The sequence below is a fragment of the Vicia villosa genome, unplaced genomic scaffold, assembly GCF_029867415.1.
Source record: "Vicia villosa cultivar HV-30 ecotype Madison, WI unplaced genomic scaffold, Vvil1.0 ctg.000256F_1_1, whole genome shotgun sequence".
NCBI lineage: Eukaryota > Viridiplantae > Streptophyta > Magnoliopsida > Fabales > Fabaceae > Vicia > Vicia villosa.
Genome location: NW_026705109.1, coordinates 378850 through 391478, shown reverse-complemented (window position 1 = coordinate 391478; position 12629 = coordinate 378850). Strand labels below are relative to the sequence as shown.

The following is a 12629-nucleotide window of genomic DNA, read 5'->3' as shown; positions in this document are numbered from 1 at the left end:
TCATATGCATTTTATTCTCCTTCTGCGGTACTAATACATGGTTGTGAGGTGGTTGGGTGGGCCTGGGCGCCTTGGTTGGAAAAACATTGTCCAAACCCCGCTATAACCACTACAAGTACTAAAAGGACAAATTCGTGAGGGTAGGGAGAAGTGATGATGCCTCCATGGTTACTTTGGAGAGGATGACGTTTATCATTTTCTTTTATGTTATACGGAGGACCCAAGAGCTATAGGTCGCTTTGATTATGATTACCTCACAATTACATAGAGGGAGGTGGTTGACCTCTTGGATGAGTTTGCTATCATGTGCTCCAGAGATATGATGGAGATCAATCGGGGGAAAGGTATAAAAACTGACGACTATCTGCGTAAGTTTAATTTATGTAGGCGTTATTAGTTAAGGCTTTCTTAATCACCATTCACTTATTACCCTCCATTTTCTTTGTTTGTAGAAAGTATGTTATTTATTTCAATTGTTGAGAGCAAATATCGTATCGCCAAGAAGAAGTCCAAGTAAAACTAAAAATGGATTGATTATCCAAAGAGCCATTCAGACGGTCTCATGACCAAAGGGGAAAATAGAGGTGTCGCAGTGGGTGATATTGATAACCCGCATCCCCTTAATTCCATGAACCCATGGGGGCTTGGAGGGATTTTGTCCTCAACTCCTGACCATAAGGACAAATTTATCGACATTTTAAAAGATGTAAATGAGGGTGAGAAATGAGACAAAATATGTCCCATTGTTGGAATTCTATGTAAAGATGTAAAAAAAATTGTAATTTAAAATAATAACGCATATGTAACTAGAAATGTGCTACTTCATTATCAAAAGGAGTTATACATATTCATTTTCAAAATACTCAAAAGACATAATAATGAAAGATACATTAATTGTACAAAACCAAAACATAAACCCTCGTCACATGGTACTCACATCTCCATTAGTATATTATCTTCAGCTTTCAAACTTATCTTGGACAAAATCTATAAATATAGAAAAGAACACAACACAAAACATATAGGGATTTTACATACAAGAATTAAAAATGGGGATGAGGTATAAATTAGAAATATATACGCCAAACACAAGTAACATTCAAGCGTATTATTCTCCCATATTTATCTCCTAAATTTAGTCCATCTATACAACTACATTCCTTAACTATATGCAGACTTATGCCACTAAGCGTTATCATGGACATCCTACCAATTTACCAGGAGCAATGCGACCTGGCTTCACATGGAGTCCAAGTATTTTAAGTCAATCGCCCCTAATAAACCATACTAAGATCTCATCATCTTGCCAAGCATGCAGTAACAATCTTCAATAGGATTCAAGCAGCTGATCAACCTCGTGTGCCCATACATACGGCAGTGGACTTATACATTCCTAAATACAATCTACATGCACTCTCAACCTGATTATGGCGACTCTATCCCTAAGTAGTAATTTAATTTTTAATAATCCATCATTCCAGTTCTTACATATGCTAAGAACCTAGGTCGATTGCCAATTATCATCAATAACCTCATAGTATCTTTATTATTCTTTGCTCTCACAAACCTTACATATACACAATAAGTTTAATTTGACTTCCAAGAAAGAGAGGCAGACCGTAAATGACATAGTTGGTCAAGTAATTCCTTAGCCTGAACCCAACCGAATACAACTATTCAACGTATCCAATTTTCTTTATGTTGTTGATGATTTAACAGTTAATATCTAACGATTTTATTATTTCTCACCTCAAGGAGTAATATATCTTTTTCTTAGTCTAACAATCACAATCATTCAAATATAAATGAATAAATATTTAAACAATTAATCTATTAATGCAAGCATAACACAACCTCAAATTGTCATAGATTATTTTTTAAATTATGGAACTTACAAAACAGATGTCAAGAATGATGTCCTAACACCACACAATATCAAGACAGATGTTATAACATCTGGTGATAGACAACATAAATATCAAAACTGAAATAAATTGTAGAATGATAAATAACACAGTAAATTGTTAACCAAATTAAGTGCAACAACACCTAATATGGGGGCTACCAAGCCAGGAAGGAAATCCACTATAATAGTATTAGTTCAAAGCCTAAACAGTCCCAGTTTACAACTTCTCTCCTAATCACCACCCCTTGCAACTTCTACCTAGAAATCACCATTTAGATATGAGAAATCACCATCTCACTTCCAATCACCTCAGTGGTAAAGACAGGCACACACCTTGTGACCATAGGAACCAAATAGAAAGATTACACTGTCAAATAAACAGTATTTGATCTTGCTTAAAAGCTTCGATCAAGAAAAATATTCAAATCTTTTGCTTAAAAGCTTCAAGAGTGAGAACAAACAGTCAACCTCAATGTATCAGAAGATACATGAGTGACACAAAAACAGAAACATAGGAAAACCTTAAAAGACTCCCAAAACACCAACCCTTATTTGCATTCACGGTTTCTATTTATGAATGCTTGCAATACTAGGTTTAGCAAGTATCCTTTTATAGACTCTTGCAGTATGGGCTTGGACTTCTGAATAAAATCCAATCTTCTCGTTTTTCAATCAACTGCAAGATCTTCACAGAAAATATAAACAAATCAAATTAAATCTTAGTTTCCTAAAAAAAATCTCGATGACTCTTTTTCTGAAACCAAATGAAATATGCATTTGTCCTAGAAATCCTTGATCAGTTGCGCCTGTATGAGTGCCTGAATCTTCTAGAAAGTCACATTTTTCAATCAAATCTTCAAGGACTAAAATCTAGTCTGAACTGTCATGATGTTCTAGTATAGAATGTCACAACATCTGGCAGAACATCTGTAAAAACTCATGGCAGCAGAACCTGTCATGACAGTTGATCAAGATGTTTCAACATCAGTTAAGAACCATGTTTTAGCATAATTATGCCAATCACAAAACCATGGAACTAACTGTATCCCCTTTTGGAAAATTTTGGCTAAAACAACCAAAGCACAGTTAAGTCACGGAGATAGGAATAAAACCACAAACCCCAGCTACGTGACATGTAACCTTACATCAAACTGCAAACATAAATATATTTGAGATACACAACAGTTACACAAAAGTCTTCTTCTTCAAGGCTCTTCAAAATTCAGATGTCCATACATGTGGTCTGACATCATAGCTCTTTGGAGCTTGTACAATCAGACAGGTCCATTGCTCCTGATAATATTATTTAATTTAAATGATAATATTTATTTAATTTAAATAATAATATTTATTTAATTTAAATGTCAATTAAACTATACATTTATTTATATTTGATGGTTTTTAAAATTTACCCGAGAGCATACCCTTGATAATATTTTAAATAAATAAAATTATTTGAATATTATAACAAAAATAAAATAGTAGTTAAAATAAATAATATTAAAATGTTAAAATTAAAATTTACGCATTATAACAGTTTATCAGTAAAGAGAAAAAATATTATCTAAATTTTGCTAATTTTAGAATTTCATCCAAAATCTAAACAATACAAAAATTAGTTTTTTTTTTTTATATATTTTTCTATTTTTTTAAAGTTGTTGGTTTATAAGTATCAACAACTTGTTTACAAATAAATGCTACTACCAAGTATTGAACTCTGAATCAATAGCTTCCTTAACTCAATTAACAAGTGTCAACCAACTATCGAAAAACTAATTTATTTGAATGAATGAGAAATGAAGTGAGGGTGAATCCTCTATTTATACTACCATAAAAATAATATAAAATTATCTTAATGTACTTTAGTTTTTCCTTGCTTATCAAGTCTTGTCATCGCACTTTCATGCCACATTTTGTTTTCTTTGTTCATCAATGAGATGTTAAATTAAAGTATAAAATTAAGATCATCCATGTTCTAGATTTGTCTTAGCATATTTTATTAATAATAATAATCATATTTCTATCTTTTTGGTTTTTATAATAATAATAATAATAATAATAATAATAATAATAATAATAGTAATAATAATAATGTTAATGATCAAAATAATAATTAATAATATTAATAATAAATATATAAAATATTTGTTTCATCTAAAATTTTTAAAGCCAAATTAATAAAAAAATGAAGATGTTACAATATTACTTTCCTCGAAAGAAATTTCGTCTTAAAAATTTAATGACCTAAAATAAATGAGGATATTATTTTCACATCTCTTTTTCTCTTTCCCAAGTTTAATCGCTTGTAGCTTCGTCCCACATGATTCTAACCCACGATATTTCGTTTCCTCAAAATACCTTCACCATGTGGTCTAGAATCTTAATTGGTAAAGCTTTGTATTCCAAGTTATCCTTGAGTTCTAATGTTTCATATTTTATAATGTGGGATGACTTTGGATGATATTTTCTCATTTGAGAAACATGAAATACATAATAAATATTAGATAAATGAGATGGTAAAGTTATATGGTATGTTATTGGTCCAACTCGCTTTAATTTGGAAAGGCTCGATAAACCTTAGTGTGAACTTCTTGGCCTTAATCGCTCCTCCAATTCCTGTCCTAAGGGCGACTCTTATGAAAACATGATCTCCTATTTCAAATTCCAAAGATTTTATTCTTTTATCACTATAAATCTTTTGTATATTTTGTGTAGCCTGATTTTTATGTAATTGTGCCCGTCGAGGCCTTTTATGTACTCATTCTCTTAGTGAATTTATGCAATTACTTCCTTCGGGATTTTAATAATGAAATACTTACTCTTTTTGGCGATTCACTTCCTTATACTTGTGTGTATTTATTTTCTTGAGTAGCAAATTTAGGGAGTGTCTAGATCCTCGAGAAGCCTTTAGGGAGACGATGATTTTTTGTGGATCCATCATTCAATTGTCTTTTGGGAGACAATGATTCTTTAGTGAAAGTTCAAAATTTAATTAACTCATAGGGTAACAATAATCTTTTAATGAAGTTTCAACGTTTAATTACTTCGTAGAGCAACACAGATTCTTCAATGAAGATCCAACGTTTAATTAATCCGCAGGGCAGCAATCTAACGATTGTTATTGACTCACAGTGTAAATTTTTTTACATTGACAAAATTATATAATCTAAGTCCTCAAAATATAGCTTTTGGCAGTTACCTATTAAGAGTGTCTTAGAAAAACTAGTTGGGTGCTAATAGCAAAAAAAACCTTTCAGACCAAGGGCCCAAAACAAAGCCCGATTCAATTAACAGAAAAATCACACCCCTAGCGGTTAACAGCAACACCACTCATCGTTCTTCTTCAATCTTCATGTTCCAACTCCCAATTCTGCTCTACTAAACCACTAACCCCCGCAATTCAAATTCAACACTCCATTCCACAATGCATAAACCCAAAAAACCCTGATTCTGCGCTCATTCAATCTGGATAACTCTTCTGTCATGAACGGTTTGTTATCACAGCTCTCATCATTCACAGCCACCATACTCGGAAGAACCACTCGATTCGTCTCAAACAACGCCGCAACTCCTTCCAATTTCTCGTTCCCGATAAAATCACTTCATTCTTGTGTTAGGTCTGAATTCGCGTTGACAGGGACTCGCTGCTATTCCACTAGAAAACCTCGCAAAAGTGGTGTTTCTCAGCGGACGAAAGTTGAGGCGGAAACGACGATGGATAAGGAAAAGGATGCTTTTTATGTTGTCAGGAAAGGGGATGTTGTTGGGATTTATAATAGTCTCAGTGATTCTCAGGCTCAAGTTGGATCTTCGGTAATTTTCTTTAGAATGTTGTTTCTTTTTGTTAAATTCGTTATTGTTATTGAAATGTTGGTACTTTTTAGTTTTCACTGTTTTGAAGTTTTTGTTTTTATTGGTATCAAAGTTGAAGGTGAGCAGAAAAGTGTTTAGTTGAAAATGTAGAGAGTGGTAGGAGTGGGTGAGAGGGGTAGCTCACCTGAGGTTTAAAGGAGTTAGAGGTTTAGGGTTTAAGTCCTGGCAAGAGTATGAATATCTATGTAGCACTAATACCTCTGAAAAAAGTGTCTCAGTGTCCGTGTTCGAAACCAACATGACACTTGTTATTTCGTTTAATTTTATTTATTTTTCCAAATTATTATCGGTGTCGATGTGTCGGTGTGTGTTTCTGGTGTCTGTGCTTCATAGGTGAATACTCCTATATACTAACAGTTGACCACTAAGTGAGATAATAACTTCGATGTTTAACCTAGTTCACATACATGGTTAATGGATACATATAGCAAGGTCTAGAAATTTATTAACCACTGGACACAATTAATTACGATTTTTAGGTTTATATTTTAACACAATTTTAATTGATTAATATCATGTACGTTTGAACATCTGAGAATCAGGTATACTTGGACACGATTTGGATGTTCAGTGTATATTTGAACACCTATAAATTGTTGTTAATTATATTTGGTGGATGATTGATGAATTGCAACATGTTATGATTGTTAACCATCTATTGAATATAATTAACCACATATATCAAGTGCGATAACCATCCAAATTATTGTCTAATATGTGTGTTGAAATTGAAATATTATTTCTTATGCTTATGATCTTTATGGGCATGATCTGTTGCTACTGCTAGTATTGAAATTGCCTTTTTCTTTATTGTAAAAACTTAGTTGTTTGATTGGATGTAGTAATTATATGTGTAGTTATTGATTTGAGAGCATTGTTATGGTGTTTGTTGTTTCCATTTCCTTGTTTCAAAATCAAAAAGTAATCTTCAAAGGTTCTTAATGACATTTTGATGTTTCTGTTGTGTTAGGTATGTGATCCTCCTGTTAGTGTATTTAAGGGATATTCGTTGTCGAACGAAACAGAGGAATATCTTCTCTCGCATGGACTAAAGAATGCTTTATACACAATTAGAGCCTCTGATTTGAAAGAGGATTTGTTTGGATCACTTGTCCCATGTCCGTTCCAGGTAAATAGCAGTTTCAACGTGTTTGATTTTGTCTTTTTTGATGAATAATTTTCTCTAGAGAAATAGGAAGGGAAAAGGTTATCTGTGAGTTGAAAAACAAAGATGTTCAATTTTCTGAAAACTTTTATCAACTTCTTAGGGTGTGTTTGTTTGAAGAGAAGTTGACGAGAGAGAATAAGGGACGAGAGAAGTTGGTGAGAAACTGGACATTTATGTTGTTTGGATGGTCGAAGAAATGTAGAAGAGAGATTAAAACTGGTGGGGGCCACCACCTTTTCTTTTCTCTTCCAAATAGCGAAGAAAGGAGACTGAAGACACATTTTTGTTCTTTCTTCCATATATACCCTTTGCTAAGTTATACAATTTCTGACGTAGAGATGTTTAAATAGTAGTAGATGGTTGAAGGTAACTTATATTTTTCTCATAAATGATAATTTAATAACAAGTGGATATGGGTTGTTATTTTAGTGAGTGTCGGGTGTTAATTTAATTTATTAAAACAAAAATTAATTGAAATAAATTATTTTAACTTAAAAATTAAGTTTGTGTCAAACAATTTATTCATTTCAATTAACTAACCAACAAAAATAATATTAACTAAAGTAAATTAAATTTGATAAGAAATTGCATATAAGTTGAATTGTTATAAAATGAAACTTATTATTATTAAATTAATTAAAATAAAATAAAATAAGTTTAAATAATTGAAAAAATAAAATAATTAACCAAAAATAATTATTGATTTTGCGCTAAAATAAAAAATAAATATTGATAGAAAATAATCTCTAAATATTTTAAAAAAATTGTTAGCAAACATATCTTAAAAAATATTGTGTATTCATTTTTTAATTTAAGGGTATAATTGTCTTTACAAAAATAATTACACTTCTCTCTCTTCCATTTCTCTTTTACTTCTCTTAAAACAAACAATATATTCTTGATCTATAGCTGACACATTTCTGTTCCCTTAAAATAAGGTTTAAACGAAGATATAGTATTTTTTGTTAAAAAAATCTTTTTAAGATAGTATTCTTATTATAGCTGACACATTTCTGTTCCCTTGACATATATATGCTTTCTCCCTAGACACCTTTAATGTGGTTTTAGGTTTGTTTTTATAAATAAAATCAGAAGATTTACTATGTGTTTCAGGAACCTTCTTCTACCAAAGGGACCATATCAAATGCAGATACATCTAAAAAGAGAGCTATAGGAGTACTGGGACAAGATAATGTGGTAAGTTTAGCCCCATTTTGAATTTATAACATGTTTGTTTAGACACCTTTGATGTGGGGTTTTGGGTTTGTTTATGAAGAAAATCAGAAGATTTACTATGTGTTTCAGGATCCTTCTTCTACCAAAGGGACCACATCAAGTGCAGATACATCTAAAAGGAGAGCTATAGAAGTGCTAGGACAAGATTATGTGGTAAGTTTAGCACCATTTTGAATTTATAAATGCTTCTCAGGAAGGCAAAGATCCAAGATTATGTATTTGTATGCTAAGATTTTATGTTCTGATAGTTGTGTTATAAATCATCAATTTGTCATCATTTTCATATCGAAAATATATACTCACATTTTCAGCTTTAAACCTCCATTGAGTTTAATATTAGTCTAGATATGAAAAAATGTTGGTGGTGTTAGTAAGTAAGAACTTGTTTGGTTTGGGAGAATGTTTGGTTTCGAGAAACAGCAAAAGAAAAAGAAAAAGATTTTCATTATTTCATAAACCATTTTTTTAATCAAACATGCCAAAAATATAGTGGTTTGAATAGGTCAAAATTATGGGTATCTTTTCTTAATGTGTTGATTCTGCATAACTGGATGCACTAACCAACCTTTTTTGCGTGTAAATGTTTTAACATATAAGTTTCTTAACTGCATAGCAGAAATCAATTGGTTTGACATCCATCTCTGAAGATCCCTTCAAAAAGCAAGTCAAGTTAGATCGTTCTACCGTGAGCGAAGCATCTTCACTTGCAACTGTAAGCAGAAATCATATTAATGCTCATGTTCATCTATGCAAAATTATGTTTACTTAGGGTTCCCCTATTTCTACAACAATCACCGGTGCTATTATGTAACCATGCTATTATAGGGTGGTCATTGGAGGATCTCTAGTTGCTATTGTTGATCTGTATCGTTAGAGTTTGAATGAAATCTTTATGAATTATATACGTATTCATAGTCATCCATACTGCTGCAGAAGACTTGTATTGTTGAGTTCGACGGTGCGTCAAAAGGAAATCCTGGAAAAGCTGGTGCTGGGGCTATTCTGCGATCTAAAGATGGGAATGTGGTACGCATTTGATGTTTCTATGCATATGCATAATTGTCATCCAATTATTGATCTCTTTAACTATTATTATTTTAAAGATTCATAGGGTTCGTGAAGGCGTGGGTATAGCAACAAACAATTTTGCTGAATATCGTGCAGCGATACTGGGAATGAAATATGCTCTTAAAAAAGGATTCACCAATATCTGTATACAAGGGGACTCTAAACTTGTGTGCTTGCAGGTTGGCCATTTATATTCTTCTTTATGTTCAGTTTATTCTAACATAACTAAATGTTAATTATCATGGTATATTTTCATTGTTTCTTTAGTTTTTTCCTACGAAGCGCGGACACCTCTAGAAGTAGGCGTGTCGCGGTGTCCTACATTTGTATGACACCTGTACGACATGTGTCAGAAAAGTTAAACAAGTGTCGGAAAAGCCAGACAAGTGTCCCTAAAAAATTGATTTTTTCTTTGTTTTGACACATTTTGATCGGTGTCTGATACCCATATGACACGCATATAACACGTGTCCGATAATTCAGACATGTTTTCTTTAAAAAGATTGTGTTTTTCTTTTCCTCAACACACTTATATACATTTTCTAGACAAATCTCATGCACGATTAAATGGGTTAAACATGTATTGAAACAATGTTATCAATAAAGAATTAAAGACATTAATTTTGATTAGAATATATTTAACTCTTTTGATATTAGATGAATAAATGAAACTCATATACTATCACATATATGGCGGCGTCGGTGTCGGAGTGTCCGTGTCGTGTCGCAGTGTCCGTGTCGGAATCTGTCCTTCATAGGTTTTTGCATCTTATAAATCTTTTCCTTATTTTTGAGAATTTGGATTGAGCTTAACTCAACCAAACCAGCTTGTCAGGTGAGAGCTGCCCAAACTTTATAAACATTACACATGTCATATCTCTAAGCAATGTTATGTAAGATTAAATCCACCCCTTCACACCCAACATAATGTTCGTAGACGTTGCCTCTCTGCCAATGGCCTTATGGGACCTAGCATCCTTTGGAAGCACTTGATGCCATGTTTCATTTCCATTGGTAGCATTTAGCTGATGAGTTAGGTCAGACAAAATGTGTTATTAGTACAATTTAAAATAAAACAGAACTAGACATGCCGATGAAAAAGTAGTACACATTGGTTTTATTAAGAGTGGAAATGAGGAAAACATAATAGAAGAATACTTTGCCCCGTTAAATTCCCCGAGTAAAACATGCAGGAAGTCCTCATACTCACTTTGAGGCTTGGGCCAATCTTTCTTCATCCCCTCACCTGGTTTAACCACTTTCTTTGTAACCAAAATGTGGAAAACCTTTGCTCCTTGAAGCAATTAACAGCCTAGCCTTTACCGTTAACCCGTCTCCGTATTTCACCCTTTAAAAATTAAGTATGTTGTAAACATGGTATACTCACTCATTTGTTTGGATAGCCCCAAGTTTAAAATCTTAAGTATATTCAGAAAAACAGTAGGTTAGTTGTTACACTTTTTACTTTAATGTCGGACTTATCTTATGGGATCAACTTGACAAAGATGGTTTAAATTATCAAATTTGTCTTCTGATGTATTTAGTTATCAGAAAAACTTAAAACAGTCGCTCAACAATACATCTCTGCATTGTGTTATCATCTTTGAATAGAATAAATTACTGCTTTCTAGCATATTGTCACTGTTATTTTCTGTTTGTTCTCTCTTCAATTTTCCAATGCTACTGCATGAAACAGATTGATGGCTCATGGAAGGTCAAGAATGAGAGCTTGGCTACATTGTATAAGGTGGCCAAAGAACTCAAGGATAAATTTGCATCATTTCAGATCAGTCATGTTCTAAGGGTAGGTACACTTTACTGCTTTTGGTGTATTATGGAATTGTATTTGGCTTTATATTAGCAATTTTTTGGGTACTTAATCTTGCAAGTTATCTAAAGTTTGAGAAATGTGTGTTTTTGGTAAAACTAAAAAATGTGAATAGGAGATGACTTCTGAAACTTCTTAGTGTTATGATTTTCCCATGTACTTCAAAATTATTTTTTTATTTACACATACATGCTTTTACTTGTGCTTCAAAAATAACTGTTTCCTTTGTCAAGGAATTCAACTCCGAGGCTGATGCTCAAGCAAATTTGGCCGTCCATCTTGCTGGTGAGGCTTTCGAATCTTCAATATTTGTCCGGCTTTAATGGAATGTACCTTTTCATTTGTATGCACACGCGTTTAACCTTTCTCTGCATTTACAGATGGCCAAGTTCAGGAAGAGTAGTAGGTTAATTCATTCACCGGCAGTTAATGGTTATGAATTGGGTTTCAATTTACGGATTCCTGTCACTGTTCTTTCATTTATTGGTGTCAAATTATACAGCAATCAAAACCTCAAGAACGAACTATTTTGAACTATTTTGAACTTGTCCCTCAGCAGCCAGCAGTGCCAATGATAGTAATCTTTTGACATCAGAACTTTTCAATTTCTGTCAAAGATGGCAGAGTGAATGAAGGTGGATTTTATGATTTTCATTCTTGGGTATATGGTAGAGCAGAAGCTCTTTATTGTCTTCTGCACACTTGATTACTACTATTAAATTATTACAGTAATTATGTTTTTTTTTGGCCGAAATTGCTGTTTCATGTCTTGTAATAAAATCAATGTGGAAGACAGTGACACAAAAATGGAATAATCCTGTAAATTGTATTAAGACTTAGTAATGATTCAAATTAATCACAAAAATGGAATAATCCTACAAATATGAAATGATTCGAATTAATCACAGGTCTAGTAAATAATGTCTCCAATGTTGAATGGTAACGAGCAATGCCATAAGCTCTTTCTCATATACTGATTAAGACAGATGTTACCATCCGACAAAGCTTTGGTGAAAAAGGATATGAGATGCCTCTGCCGAAAAATGTTAAGACTCATGATTCTAATCACATTGCTACCTGATTCAAATCATACCGATTAGATTTGGCAAAGTTCATTTTCCCATGTGTCATGTGTGTAATGATTTTCAAAAGATGCAATGATATGAGAAATTTGATATGAGGGATACTTACAACAAGTCTAACTAGCAACCTATTGACTTCACTAAAAAAACCAAAGTAACTCCTAAAATTAGGAGACTGTCATGCACTCACCCTTCCCCTCGTACAAAAATTTATTTCTTACTCGATTCATGTAATGGTTTATGAATCTTGAAGACCTTGTCACCAGTCTCAACTTCACCCATCCATTGTTACACCTACTTCTTTTTCTTTTAAAAGAGACATTTTCAATTTTCCATTTATCTCATCAACGACTAAGAATAGAGAACAAGAGCACCAAATCAGCGGAATTAAAAAATCTAGACATTTTGAATTGGGGGTCAACAAAAGATGATAAGAACCAGGTGTAGAAATTCAGAGCAAAAATCATG

At 32.7% G+C, this 12629-nt stretch overlaps 1 protein-coding gene across 1 annotated transcript; it reads left to right on the top strand.

Annotated features, from left to right (window-relative positions):
- Window positions 1-5238: 5238 nt before the first annotated feature.
- On the top strand, window positions 5239-12519 carry LOC131626060 (uncharacterized). The gene is made up of 10 exons (XM_058896876.1): window positions 5239-5719; window positions 6750-6908; window positions 8061-8144; window positions 8253-8336; window positions 8800-8895; window positions 9117-9209; window positions 9287-9430; window positions 10948-11055; window positions 11313-11364; window positions 11460-12519. Exons 1-10 carry the CDS (start codon window positions 5390-5392, stop codon window positions 11480-11482), a joined length of 1173 nt encoding a protein of 390 aa, XP_058752859.1. The 5' UTR covers window positions 5239-5389; the 3' UTR covers window positions 11483-12519.
- The last annotated feature ends 110 nt before the right edge of the window (window positions 12520-12629 follow it).

Coding starts and splice junctions, on each gene's coding strand:
- LOC131626060 (XM_058896876.1), top strand. CDS start 5,390: ATGAACGGTTTGTTATCACAGCTCTCATCATTCACAGCCACCATACTC. Junction 8,896..9,116: donor AAGCATCTTCACTTGCAACT/GTAAGCAGAAAT, acceptor ATACTGCTGCAG/AAGACTTGTATTGTTGAGTT. Junction 11,056..11,312: donor AGATCAGTCATGTTCTAAGG/GTAGGTACACTT, acceptor TCCTTTGTCAAG/GAATTCAACTCCGAGGCTGA.